The sequence below is a fragment of the Petaurus breviceps genome, unplaced genomic scaffold, assembly GCF_028583685.1.
Source record: "Petaurus breviceps papuanus isolate PSGF00001 unplaced genomic scaffold, PetGlider_PUasm1.0 90700, whole genome shotgun sequence".
Lineage (NCBI taxonomy): Eukaryota > Metazoa > Chordata > Mammalia > Diprotodontia > Petauridae > Petaurus > Petaurus breviceps.
This window is the reverse complement of record NW_027187315.1, coordinates 7915426-7930688: the sequence shown is the minus strand read 5'-3', so window position 1 is coordinate 7930688 and position 15263 is coordinate 7915426. Positions and strand designations below refer to the sequence as shown.

At 38.6% G+C, this 15263-nt stretch overlaps 1 protein-coding gene across 2 annotated transcripts in view; it reads left to right on the top strand.

The window, feature by feature from the left end:
- Positions 1 to 15263, top strand: part of NDP (norrin cystine knot growth factor NDP) — a 63082-nt gene that overhangs the window by 29547 nt on the left and 18272 nt on the right. For both annotated transcript variants that reach the window (XM_069065744.1, XM_069065745.1), the window contains one exon: positions 6724 to 7139. In XM_069065744.1, the coding sequence (XP_068921845.1) occupies positions 6963 to 7139 (177 nt within the window). In that variant the 5' untranslated portion in view covers positions 6724 to 6962. The remainder of the gene's footprint in view (positions 1 to 6723; positions 7140 to 15263) is intronic.

The window sequence follows — 15263 nt, the reverse complement described above, 5'->3', positions numbered from 1 at the left end:
AGTGCTCATATCATTGGTAATCTCAGAGAAAAGAAATGTTGGTTCACTGGTAGCATTAGAAGCCAGAATTCAAGGGGTTGAGAAGTGAATGGGAGCGGAGGAAATAGAGACAAAGAGTACATGTGACCCTGGGAGTTTACTTTGGAAAGGGGAGAATAGATAGAGGATTATAATTTGGGAGAATAGCCAGATAAAACAGCAGGTTGTCCTTGCTTTACGAACGTACAGGACAGACGGTAGTGAATTAGTAGAGATTGGAAGCGAAAGAATAAAGCCAAACTCCTTGATGATGCAGGAAGGGATAGAATAACTAGAAGACACTAGAAGAGAGAATGAAAGAGAAGTTGGCTTTGGCAAGGAGAAAGGTCATCTCTTCCTCAAATACTGTCACAAAGGAGGCAAGAATGGGTGATTTTGTAAAAAAGTTTTTGGGTATGGAGTAGGAAAAGAGAGGGAGCTTGTGGTATATGGCTTCTATTTTTTCAGTAAAATTTCATATACAGGCTTTGATTAGGTTGCTCCTTATGATTTACCTCTCATGAGATGTTTCAATGACCCTGGGGCAACTTATTTCTTCTCTTATTCATGCAACAAGTGCTCATGGAGTCTACCATAGGAAAGACAAGCTTAGTATCAAAGTTTCTGAAATTTCTTTCAGAAGGGAAAGAAACAGGTTTTTTCTTGCTACTAAAAGTATGACTTCTCCAAATTTTCTCTGTGATTCTTTTCTTTGATTGGAAAGCTCCCTTGTCCAGAATAAGAACTGTTGTTAATTGCTTAGAGTTTATTGTTGCCAGGAATGACCTTAGAGATAAACTGCCTTAAGTTGAGGGGCTTATTAATTTTACAATGAAACAGTCGATTTAAAATTTCTTTTGGTTTTAATGAAGTCTTTGGTTTTTTCTTTCTTTTTTTTTTGGAGGGCAATTGGGGTTAAATGACTTGCCCAAGGTCACGCGGCTAATTTTTGTGTTAAGTGTATGAGGCCGGATTTGAACTCAGGTCCTCCGAACTCCAGGGCCGGTGCTCTATTCACTGTGCCACCCAGCTGCCCCTGTAATCTTTGTTTTTTAAATCACATTCTTTTCCATATATACAACCCCACCAAACAAACATATATCCATAACCATACTTATACCCTACCTCCACACAAATTTTCCCTTATAACAAAGAAAATTAGTTAATGGAAATTAACTGAAACAGCAACCATGTCTGACAGCCATGAAACATCACTTGTCCATAGTCTATATCTCTATATCTGGGTAAAATAGGATGATACATTTCTTTATCTGTTTTCTGAGTCCAAATTCTTTCATAATCACTAAATAGCAGAACAGTACACTTTACTTATCAATTGGGTATTTTTTTTGTTTTCAATTTTATTTATATATTTTTCTTTTCAGAGTTTTTATACTTAGAGTTTTTGATATATTGCTTTTTTTAGTTTTTTTTCCATTTCATACCCCATTTATTTGTATGTTCTTTTTCTCTTATGTTGATCAAAGTGTTTAGAGACATAAATTTCCCCCTAATGGTTGCTTTGGCTGCGCTCCAAAAGTTTTGGCATAATGTCTCACTGTCGTAATTTGCTTTGATGAAATCATCTATTGTTTCTATGGTCTCTGACCCACATATTCTTTATGATTAGATTCTTTGGGCTCCATTTAAATTTAAAGGCTTTCTCCAGATGCCCTTTTAAAAAATATTTATTATTACTTTGTAAGGATATGCTTAACATTTCTACTTTTTTGCATTTGCTTGTGAGATTTTTATGCCCTAAGACAGGGGCAATTGTTGTAGAGATATAATGCACAGCTAACAAATAAGTATATTCCTTTCATATTCTATTTAATAATCACCAGAGATCAATCATATCTAACTTTTCTAGAATTTCCATTCTAATCCTTCATTTATTTCTTATTCATCTTTTATGTTAGACTGGTCTAGGTCTGAAAGAGGCATATTAAGATCCCCAACTATCATAGATTTTTGTCTGTCTCCATATTTCAATGTACATATGTGCATGCACACACATATAAATACACATACAGGTGGTCCCAAATATATTTGTGTGTGTGTTAGCAGCTGAAACCTCCTTTATCTATGAGAATTATAATTGAGAATAGGGACTATCTTCTCTATTCTTATCTCCAAGACCTAGCACAGTGCTTTGCAAATACTAAGCACTTAATAAATGCTTTTTTTCATTCATTTATTCCATGCATGAATTCCCCAACAGTAGGAGGATACTCAAGTATTCAATCTGTGATCTCATCATTTAAGGAGGCCCCTCCAATTCTGCAAATTGCAATCCATCCACGCCTGCACACCCTGTTTAGATTTTGCTCATACCATCCCAAAATTTTATTGCTGAGTGTGCACTTCCTATTCTAGAGACCTTCTGTAATTTTTTTGACATCATGAAGGTGATCATGACATACTCTGGCTGCCTACTTGTTATCCCTTGCTCCTCTATTATTGACATACAATTCCTTGATGATGTTTTTTTACTCCTGTTCCTCTCCAGAGTTTCTTATTCATCTTGTGTTGCAACCTGCTCAAACCTACCATGTGCTCCTCCAGTGCCCTCTATGAAATATTCCGTTCTAATTCTTCAGAGCCAATAGTGTTCCCCACCTCACTATCACATAGCAACAACAGCAGTAAAATGTTAATGTGATACAGGGTATCACTCTACAAGATTATGAGTGGCCATACATACCAACTTTTCTCTCTACTCCCTCTGAACTGCCTAGTTCAACCAACTTATTTCATATTTGCAGTCAAACTACCATCCATAATTCATTTTATCAGGATAGTAGGAATAATTGTTGTGTAGTTGATTCAAGTCTACCACTTACAAATGTAGTTCTTGAGTCTTTGTCAATGTTTCCCATTTAGCAGCCAATGTGTTAGCACTAATTCTTAATTATGAAATATTTACTAAATGGAAGGCAAAGCAATAATAATCATAATATAGCCATCCATCCCTAAAATGTGGGCTCTAGTCTCTCACCAATTCATAAAGTGGGTATGGGAAGAATAAGCACAAACTTACAGAAACCTGTCAAGGAGGTACATGGGTAGGAAAATTCAACTGCTCTGGTCAGTTCATGAATTCTCTGAACTGAAGACCTTGAGGTCCTTGGTCTCCTTAGGGAATAAACTGCACCACAAGTCCCTGCTACATAGGGCCTTTCTCCACTGAATATTTAACTCAGATCACTCCTTGTTTGGGCTCTAAGGTAGTGTTATTTTCTTTTAGTCAAAGAAATAACTTTAAGGCTGATGTCCACAGAGCTATTTGGTCTACTCTCTTGACTGAGATCTGAAAGTTGTTTCTTTTTCTTCTCAAGCCATTTACAACAGCAAAGGGCAAAGAAAACAAGTGTCAGAGGGATTTTCCTTCTCTCAATACATAGGAGTTAGTAAAGAGAAATCCCCTCCTTCCTTTCCCTCCCATCTCTGTTAAGTAGCAGAAATTCTTGTTTCTCCAATCAACTACCAGTAGCTATGCTTTCCTTCCCATCAGCCCTTGCAGTCAGTAGAACTATCTTTCCAATCAGCTCAGACTCCTTCCTCTTTCTATCCTCCCAACAGATGTAAAACCTGTTGCATTCTAGACATCTCAACGTAGCCTTTTTCAGCTTTCATTTTGATTGCTTTTCTATGAGTCATTCACTCTACTGGGCTCAGATTCCTTTAAAGTAGCAGAGAGAAGGTAAAGTTCTGAGTTTTCCACTTATCCAGGCTCAGCTGGGCTTAACTCTCCTCCATTCTGCTTCTTTCAAGCATCCTACTGATGCAGTCTCTGCTTTGTTTTTATCTTATTCCTCATCTTCTTTCTCTTTACTCATCTATTCTTCTCCTGGCTCAAAGCAGGTTTTCTCCTTGAGAAATGATTCATCTCTATCTTAAGGTGAGAACTCCAAATTCATATTTCCTTCGGATAAACCACAAATCAGCAATATACAATTGTCCCATATTTACCAAAAGTTCCAGTTAATACCAACTTAAAAATCCTCATAATTAATTGTATGTTAGCTACTGAGAAACAGATAGTTAGCTTTCTTCCTCAGGTCTTCTCAAAACTGTCCCAGTTTCTAAATACTTTTCTCTAAGGACATTTTCCAAATCCAAAAAGACTTTAATTGAAGGTTAAATGTTAGCAAAAGAGATATGTGATTTCCCAAAAGCAAACCAGCCAATTCTCCTTCACACTGTCAACTTTAAGTCCAATTCATTGTCCATCTGTACTGTTTGTTCCAGAGAGGCATACTATTGGACAAGATATGTAAAGTATCCATCCAAATTCTTGTTGAAATCTTGGCAATGGACTATCTTCAATTATCCAATTGATAAACATTTATTAAGCACCTTCTATATACTTGACACTGTGGTAAGTTATCTACTTGTGTTTCTTATCTTTCATATCTTATCTTTCCTGTGTTTATAGACAGACCAAACTTCTTCTTACAATTATTGATCTTTTACAGAAGGATCTACAATATCATAGAGCTTGATGTAATCAATACAATGTTATTATCAAACAGGAGAATCTAGAAGATGCATAAAACCATATAATCACAATTGGATACAGAGCTGTGACTAGGATAGGACAGCCAGGACCTTGGCCAAGGGTACTAACTCACAGAAAATGCACGTGTTTCCATGATATTTCCTTACCTACACAGCCTACATCAGAGTCGGCCCCCTGCATCTTCATCTCAAATAATCCTGTTTCCTTGCGCAGCCTTAGACTGCTAACCTTGAGGGACCCATTACTATAGCAACCCTCTCTTAAGTTCCACCTTCCTCCATTATCTTTTCTACACACTGCCACCTCTGCCAACCTTCTCCACTCAGGATCCGAGAGAAAGATGTGACTATACAAGACTGGGTTATGTTGTCCATGACTGGACTCCTTCCTTTCCCCAAATGAATTTGCTCTAGGTTGTCAAAATTTTTAGTAGATTAGAAAGGAACTAAAGAGGACAACCTTTGCTCAAGTTGTGGATCCTGTCTATAATACACCTGATGAAGAGTTTTTCCCCCAATATCAAAAACTCAATTCAAAATATTCAATATTTTACCCTAAGCCACCTGTGCTCTTACTCTGTTACAATGTCATCAGTGCTCCACATATGGGAAATGGCTGATTAGAGCCGGGATTATAGTTCCTAACCAAGGTTGTCCTTTGTAAAGCAAAGTTAACCAGCTTATCAGAAGGATAGAACCTGTGATTTTGGTCCCATTGGCATTATTCCTTGATAATTTTTGTTATCCATAAAGTGGGAACTATTTTCTACCCTCAATAAAGAATAAATTTAGAGTAAACTGTCTCAAGTTTTTTATGAAGTCTAAACTTGTAAATACTATGCTTCTTTAATTAAGACACAATGTCATAGCCCTTAAATTTCCCAGACTTTTGAAAAGTTTAATACCATACCATTCATATATATGTGTAAATATGTATATACATATATATATATATATATATGTATGTGTACACATTACATATTGGGGGGCAAAACAAAGCAAAATGTATATTTCAGATGCAGCATCTCATCCAAGTGGATGGCACACAGAAGTCAAAAATTAGGTGGGTAGATACATAGAGATGGGAAAAACATGAAGTCTTTAACTGATAGAGAATGAGAGCTGTGATTCTACCCCTAAGGGATTGCTCATTACTCTTGACCCTGAATCGTCCTTGTTTTCTCAGGGTTTTTAGAGCCAGATCTCTGGTGAGCTGAGACTGTCACTGACGGCTTAGTGAGAAACTGGACAAACATCCAAAAGGAAAGAAATGAGACCACCCAACTCACTCACATTTATGGCTATAAAAGAAATTTGGTCTTTCACATGGGGAATAAATTATACTCATTCTTAAGAATATGCTTTTAACCAATTAAAGCAACCACATGCTCCCATTAAATCAGAGTGTGCCATTGGATTGGGATGAGGATACTCAGTGAATTACTAAATGAAAATTTGGGGATGTAGGTAGATGGGAGGTGTAGCCTAAATGCAACTTACCTCTATCACTAAAGTCACTTGAACTAAAAGTGATGTGAGATGAACTTGTTAGGATCTACTATAAAAATGACTTTTGGTCCCATAAAATATTTTTAGATTGCCAGTATGCTATTACTACTATAATAGTTGTTCTTATTGTTGTTCAAGATAATAATGTACTGGGGCGGCTAGGTGGCACACCAGCCCTGGAGTCAGGAAGACCCAAGTTCAAATCCAGCATCAGACACTTAACACACATACACACACACACACACACACACACACACACACACAAAAACTAGCCATGTGACCTTGGGCAAGTCACTTAACCCCAACTGCCCTGTCTTCCCCCCTCCAAAACAAAAGATAATAATGTACTAGTATAGTACATTATTATAGTATATATACTACATTATTATAGCATATAATGTTTTATTCCATTGAAAAATATAAGAATGAGGTAATTATAGTAATAAGACAAATAATAGCAGCAATGATAATACACTGGCTTTGGTGTTTGAGGCTCAAATTCTATTTGTCTCTTCCTAGCTGTTTGTCGGTGGGTAAGTCACTTCCTTGGCCCTCAGTCGCCTCATCTATAAAATGAAGGGATTGGACTCTAATGTCTCTTCAAGTTCTAAATCTCCAGTCCTCTAATTCTATTGGTTTCTTGTGTCTGACAGATGACTTATATTTTCATTCCAGCTGTGCAAGGCTTGCCGTGCAGGATTACAAGCAACAAACCTTTTTGCCTCCTCCCAGTACCAAGGAACACAGCATCCAAAGGACAATGACAACCGAGAGGCCTCAGCCAGATTTTGCATTTTCCCTGAAAAGAACTAGGTCCTAAGATTTGAAGGTGCTTTTTTATTCTTTTAATACTCTACCTCCCTCTGCTGTTATTACCGGGAATTTTTTATTTTATTTTATTTTATTTTTTTACAATGATGAGAAATCATGTACTAGCAGCATCAATTTCAATGCTCTCCCTGCTGGCAATCATGGGAGATACAGACAGCAAAATGGACAGTGCCTTCATGATGGACTCTGACCCTGGGCGCTGCATGAGGCATCATTATGTGGATTCTATCAGTCACCCTTTGTACAAATGCAGCTCAAAGGTAAGTGAGTCGCTGTGAAAATGTCTATGCCTGGAATTCTGTTACCAGGAACATGAGGAAAAGAGTCATTATGGGTGTTTTCTTTGCTTTTTGTTTTATCACATAGGGAATCACAGTCTTTAAGTTTGTCTGCTAGGGTACCAGCTTCAGGACAAAATTACCTTTTCAAGGGCTTCCTGCTGTGTGTTACATATTCTTTGAGAAAGACAGTGTCATTGGTCATTGGGTGCTCTAGGCGTGGTATCAGAGTGCTGGCTTTGGAAGGAAAGGAACTGGGTTCAATCCTGACTCTGCTACTGGCTCCTATGTGACTTTGTGCTTGTCATGCCATCCTTTGGGCCCTCAGTTTCCTCATCTGTAAAATGAATAGGCTGAACCGTATGATTGCTAAGATTCCTTCTGGCTCTAAGATCCTAAGGATTTCTAAAAATCCCATGCAGGTATTAGCACCTGGTTTAATGGAAGCTATGCTATTATCCAGAGATTTTTGGAAAGAATGTGTGTTTGCCTTCAGGTTGTGATTTTATAGGTAATGGATTCTTCTCCTTCTAAAACTTAAAAAAAAAGGCAAATAGTACTTATTTCCATGTTCTTCTAGTAGAAGCTGAAAGAGCAAATAACAGTAAAGAGGAAATAAGAAAACCAATCATAAAGAGAGGCAGCTAGGTTTTGTTGTTTGGCTGTTTCAAACTCTTTATAAGTCCATTTAGCGTTTTCTTGGCAAAGATATTGGAATGGCTTACCATTTTCTTCTCCAGCTCATTTTGCAGATAAAGAAATCAAGGCAAGCAGAGTTAAGTGACTTGTCCAGGGTCAGAGAGCAAGTAAGTGTCTGAAGTCAGATTTGAATTCAGGAACATGAGACTCTAGGCCTAAAGCTCTATGCACAGCACAATCTACCTGCCCTAACTACGGTCAGGAATACACAGTCAAATACTTACTAGCTGTGTGACCCTGGAAAAGTCATTTAACTTCTGTAGGCTGTAGTCTCCTCATCTGTAAAATGGGTATAATAACAGGGCTGTAGTAAGGTTCAAGACCTGTTCTATAATGAGGATCAAATGAGATAATATCAGTAAAGTGCTATCTATTTTTATTATTATTTATATTTTTATGTTATTTATATATATATATATTATTGTTAAGCTCTGAAGTTTAAGCCCCTGGGCCCCTGAAGAATAACAATAAAATTTCATCACTTCCTAACTGTGTGTCTGTGGGTAAGTCACTTCATTTTCCTGGCCCTCAATTTCCTCATCTGTAAAACAAAGGGATTAGGGGGGGGGGGGGTGGAGTCAAAATGGCAGAGTAGAAGCAGGATATCCCAGCTGTTCTGGCTTCTACCTTCCCCAATCCATGTAAAAAGGGGACTCTAAACAAACTTTGGAGCTGCAGAACCCACAAAACAACACAGAGAAGCTAACCTCCTGCTGAGGATAACCCGGCAGCCCTGCAGGAATCAGCAGGAATAGGCCAGCACATTGCTCTGGTTGCCAAGCTCAGCCCCACCCCCAGGCTTTAGCCCCAGTGTGGGCCTGACCAGCCTCCGGCCTGAGGGACTCCAGATCAGCAGCAGCTGTGGCCCCTTTCCAGTTTTATCAACACATAGATGCGAAAGACAAAGTGAGAGGTCAGTGTGGTCTGGACTTTGGGACCCAGTAAGTGATAGTGCATGGCTTTTCTCCTCGGGGCAAGAAGCCGCTGAGCTGCCAGCACAGCCAGCCAGGCCACTTGGCAGCTTCAGATCCTGGCCTGCACACTGTAGGGGGACCAAGCACCAGTCTGAGAGGTAATCACTCTTGCTTTAACCTTCTTGGATCTGGATTGCAATCTAGGGTGGAGGCCCTGGGGTGTGTGTCCAGCTTGCCAGAGCATGTAGACACCTCAGAGGGGGAACCCAACTAGTACCTCTGGCAGCTGAGAAAACCCCAGAGTTTGGGGCAAAAGCTCCCCTGTCTGGTGGCAGAGTCCTACTGTGGCAAAAAGCCCAGGTGTCAAGTGACTGAGGGGGGACATGACCAGGCAAAGGAAACAAAGCAGACAGAAGATTGTAACATTAGACTACTCTTTGGGGGACAAAAAGGAGCAAAGCATGGAACAGGAGGAAGACAGTGAAGTCAGAACTCCTGCACCAAAAGTTTCAAAGGAAAATACGAGCTGATTACAGGCCATAGAGGACCTTAAGAAGCAGATAAGAGAAGTGGAGGGAAAATTGGGAAAAGAAATGAAAAACATGCAAGAAAATTATGAAATGAGAGTCAACAGCCTGAGTGAAGAAAATCATACCTTAAAAAATAGACTAACTCAAATGGCAAAAGAGGCTCAAAAAGGCAATGAGGAGAAGAATGACTTAAAAAGCCAAATTTGCCAGATGGAAAAAGAATCTCAAAAGCTCACTGAGGAGAATCATTGCTTCAGAATTAGATTGGAGCAAATGGAAGCTAGTGAGTTTAGGAGAAACCAAGATGATGTGAAACAGATCCAAACAAATGAAAGAATAGAAGGCAATGTGAATTATCTCATGGGAAAAACCACTGACCTGGCAAATAGATCCAGGAGAGATCATTTAAAAATTATTGGACTACCTGAAAGCCATGATCAAAGTAAGAACCTAGAAATCATCCTCCAGGAAGTTCTCAAAGAAAACTGCCCTGATGTTTTAGAACCAGAGGGCAAAATAGAGGTTGAAAGAATCCACCAATCACTTCCTGAAAAAGATCCCAAAAAGAAAACTCCTAGGAATATTATAGCCAGGTTCCAGTATTCCCAGATTAAGGAGAAAATATTACAAGCAGCCAGGAAGAAACAATTTGAATATTGTGGAAACAAAATCAGGATAACCCAGGATCTGGCAGCTTCTACACTGAGGGATCGAAGGGCTTGGAATATGATATTCCGGAGGTCAAAGGAGCTGGGATTAAAACCAAGAGTAATGCGACTCAGAGGCAGGCCTGGAAGGTGCGGCGAGCAGACACAGGCCCGGAAGGGGCCTGATCAACTCGGAGGACAAGTTGTCCCACAAACCACAAGGGCAACTACCAGGCCTATCACCAAAGGGCTGGGACTGAAAAGAGCAAGGTAAGAACTAAATACAGGGGCCCCTGTCCTGGACAGCAAATATTCCTGGGGCTACCACTTCATAGCCCAGAAATTTAAAAAAAAAGCCCCTATCAGGACCTCCAAAAACCATACCAGTATGACAGACTGAACCTCACCTGCTCCAACCCCCCTCCCCCCCTCCCCCGAAAACATAGTAACTATTGCCCCAGGACAAAACCCTATACACTGAAGGCTTGGGATCCCTAGAGGAAGGGCGTGGTTAGGGCCCTGCCTCAAAATGGGTAGAAAGCAGACAATACAGACAAAGACTCTGGAGTGCTACTATTCTCAGAGGGAGGAACAAAACTCAGAGGGAGACAATGTGGACTCCACACCCATAGCTGAAACATCAACTGGGTCCCAAGCACAGGAAGCTCTCCTAGATGAGATCAAAAGGAACTTTGAAAACCAAATGAGAGAGATAGAAGACAAAATGAATAATTCTCTCAAAACAAAAATAGCAGAATTAGAAAAAAATTCATTATAATGAAGAAAACATCTTTCTAAAAAGCAAAGTGTATGATATGGAAAAGGAGCTCCAAAAATTAACCAAGAAAAATGATTTGCTAAAAACTAGAATCAACCAAATTGAAACAACCCTATGAGGAACCAAGAATTTGTCAAACAAAACAACAAGAATGAAAAATTAGGAAAATAGGCAAAATAACTCAAAGGAAAAATAACTTTCCTGGAAAACAGACCAGGAGAGACAATCTGAGAATCATAGGCCTACCAGAAAATCATGATGATTTGTTCCTGTCACTATTGGTGAGAAGAAGAAATAACATACTTCATTAAGTATAAAAATATCCTACAGGCTGTAGGAAGGGGAAAGGGCTATGAAAGGGGGGGATGGTGGTTAGTAGGGAGGGAAGCAGGAAGGGGAAAGCTAAGGAATAGGGAGGGGGGCTGATAAGGGAATACTAAGGGAGGCAGTGGTCAAAAGAAAAAACTATTAAGGGAGGGAAGGGAGAAGGGGGGGAATTTGAACGTTAACAGGGGTGGGAATAGGATGGAGGGAAAGAAACAGATAACAATCATAACTGTAAATGTGAATGGAATGAACTCTCCCATAAAACGGAGACAGATAGAAGAATCGATTAGAAATCATAATCCTACAATATGCTGTTTACAAGAAACAGATCTGAAACAGAGGGATACACACAGGATAAAGGAAAAAGGCTGGAGTAAAATATATCATGCCTCAGCTAAAGTAAAAAAAGCAGGGGTAGCAATCCTTATCTCAGATAAAGCAAAAGCAAAAATTGACCTAATTAAAAGAGATAAGAAAACTATATCCTGTTAAAAGGCGCCATCGAGAATGAAGTAATATCATTATTTAACATATATGCACCAAGTGGTATAGCATCCAGAATCCTAGAGGAGAAGGTAAAGGAGTTAGAGGAAGAAATAGATAGCAAAACTATACTAGTGGGAGAACGTAATCTCCCCCTCTCTGAACTTAATAAATCTAACCTCAAAATAAACAAGAAAGAAGTTAAGGAGGTGAACAGGACTTTAGAGAGGATAAGTATGATAGATCTCTGGAGAAAACTGAATAGGGATAAAAAGGAATATACTTTCTTCTCAGCAGTTCATGGCACATACTCAAAAATCGACCATGTTCTAGGACATAAAAACCTCACAATTCTATGCAGTAAGGCAGAAATATTCATTTGGAAGAATAAACAGTAGAGAATATCAAGGGAATTAATGAAAAGAAATGCTAGGGAAGGTGTACTAGCTATGCCAGATTTCAATCTGTATTATAAAGCAGCGGTTATCAAAATTACTTGGTACTGGCTGAGGAATAGAGGAGTGGATCAATGAAATAGTTTAGGCACACGAGATTCAGAAGTCAACAACTATAGTCATCTATTGTTTGATAAACCCCAAGACCCTCCTTTTTGGGATAAGAACTCACTATTTGACAAAATCTCCTGGGAAAACTGGAATATAGTATGGCGGAAACGGGGCATAGACCATTATCTAACACCATATACCAAAATCAAGTCTAAACGGGTACATGATCTAGGTATAAAGGTTGATATTGTAAGCAGTCTCATAAAACAAGGAATAATTTACCTGTCATATTCGTGGAGAGGGAAAGACTTTATGACTAAACAAGAATTAGAGAACATTATAAAATGTAAAATGGATCATTCTGACAACATGAAATTGAAAAGCTTCTGTACAAACAAAGCCAATGTAACCAAGATTAAGAGGGAGGGGGGAAATTGGGAAAGAATCCTTGCAACCTATGTCTCTGACAAAGGACTCATTTCTAAAATATACAGAGAATTGAGTCAAATTTATAAGAATACAAGTCATTCCCCAATTGATAAAATGGTCAAAGGATATGAACAGGCAATTTTAAGAGAAAGTAATTAAAGATATCTATAAGCACATGAAGAAATGCTCTAAATCACTATTGATTAGAGAAATGCAAATCAAAAGAACTCTGAGATACCACATCTCACCAGTCAGATTGGCTAAGATGACAAAACAGAAAAATGACAAATGCTGGAGAGGATGTGGGCAAATTGGAACATTAATGCATTGCTGGTGGAGTTATGAACTGATTCAGCCTTTCTGGAGAGCAATCTGGAATTATGCCCAAAGGGCTATAATACTTTCATATCCTTTGACCCAGCAATACCACTCCTAGGGTTATATCCCAAAGAGATCATAGAGGTGGGAGGAAGACTCATATGTACAAAAATGTTTATAGCAGCTCTTTTTGTGGTGGCAAAGAATTGTATGACAAATTGTATGGCAAAGAAAGTATGTGTGATGACCAACTTTGATAGACTGGATTCTTCTCAGCAATGAAATGATATAAGTCAATCCCAAAAGACTCATGATGGAGAGAAATATGTGCATCCAGAGAAATAACTAGAAAGAGTTGAGTTTATATCCAGATGGAAGCAAAATACCTGATATTTTTCCTTTTATTGTTTGGTTTTATTTCCTCTTTACCATTTTTCATTCCATCTCATACAATCTGTCTTTATAACCTGACTAATGTATAATGTGAAAGTGTTTACAGATCCTATACTTGACTATATGCCGCCATGGGGGGGAGGGGAGGGAGGGGGACAAAATGTGAAACTCAAGGAATTGTGGAATTGAATTCTGTAAACTAAAAGGAAACAAACAAATTAATTTTAAAATAAATAAATAAATAAAACCAAGAATCACCTACCCAGCAAATCTGAGTATCATGTTTCAGGGGAAAACATGGTCATTCAGTGGAATAGAGGACTTTCAAGCATTCTTGCTGATAAAACTACAGTTGAATCAAAAATTTTACATTCAGATACAAGAAACAAGAGAAGCATGAAAAGGTAAATGGAAAAGAAATCATAAGGAACTTATCAAAGTTGAACTATTAACAATCCTACATGGAAGAACAATGATTGTAACTTATTAAACTTTTCTCAGTAGTTGAAGGGAATATATACATATATGTATATATATATATATATGTGTGTCTATATATGAGGGTATATGGGCATATGAATACATATGTGAATGTGTGTATATATGCTTACAGGTATACATAGATAGAGGGCACAGGATAAATTTAACAGGAAGGGATGATACTTAAAAGGTGAAATTAAGAGGTGAGAGAAAAATATAATGAGAGGACATAGGGAGAGACAGAATGGGGTAAACTATCTCATATAGAAGAGGTAAGGGAAAATGGTTACAATCGAGGGGAAGAATAGGAAGGCAAAAGGAAATGGGTCAACCTTATTCCCATTGTATTTGTCTTGAGGAGGGAATGAAATACACACTAAATAGGGTATCTTACCCTACAGGAGAGTAGGGGGGGAAGGGGATGAGAGGGGGGATGATGGAAGGGTGGGCAGGCTGGGGGGGAGAGAAGTTGGAAGCACCCACTTTTGAAAAGGGACAGGATCAATGCAGAGAATAGAACAAGTGGGAGGTGGGATAGGAGGGAGGGAAATATAGTCAGCCTTTTACAATATATCTACTATGTTATTCTTTTGCATTAGCCACACATGTACAACCTATACTGAAGTGCTTATCTTCCCAGTAACGGTGGGTGACAAGGGAGGAAGGGAATGAATCTGGAATTCAAAGTTTTAAAATTACATGTAATTGGGAAATAAGATATACAGGCACTGGGGCATAGAGATCCACTGGAAAAGTCGAAAGGGGTATGGGAGAAAATATGGGAAAGAGCAGATTGGAGGAGGGGATATCCTGTGGGACTGCTATTTTGGGGAGCTGGGTAGGGGAAAAATGGGGAGAAAATTTGTAACTCAAAATATGGTGGAAATGAATGATGTAAATCAGAAGTTAATAAAGCATTTAAAAAATGAAAAAAAAAATAAAGGGATTGGACTCTAAAGTCCCTTCAGGTTCTAAACCAGTCTAAAACAGTCCTCTAATCCTACTTGTTTCTTGGAGAGTTTATGTTCCAAAGATTATTTATATTTTCATCTCAGCTGTGGAGGGGTTGCTGTGAAGAATTATAAGAGCAAACCCTTTTGGTGGCATGTTCTGAATTGGTGGATTTAACCCATGTAGATATAGAATCAATGCTTTTGAGTTACCATGTTAATTCAGAGGTGTGTAAGGCCAGCAAAACTCCTCAGTGAGACCTGAACCAGCCTAAAATGTAATCTAGAAATGTTTAACAAAATAGATAAAAATACAATATAACATAGTGTTAATTGGTGAGTTTTAAGTCAATATGCAACCCATAGGAGTCTATTTCTGTATTGCGTTTGACCTTGTTTAAGCAACGGATACAAAATACTGTACTAGGCACTGAGAACTGCTCTGGACACTGGAAAGGCAACATGGTGTAATGGAAAGCCTCAACTCTGACCATGACCATGAGCTTAACCTCAGCTCAGACCTAGTTTCACAATAGGAGTTAACAATGCATTATCAATTCACAGATTGGGGCAGGGCAAGTGCTTTGTCACTTTAAACTTCTCTGTTGATGTGACTGTTAGATTAGGTCATCTTCTTATAAAGGCTTAGTCT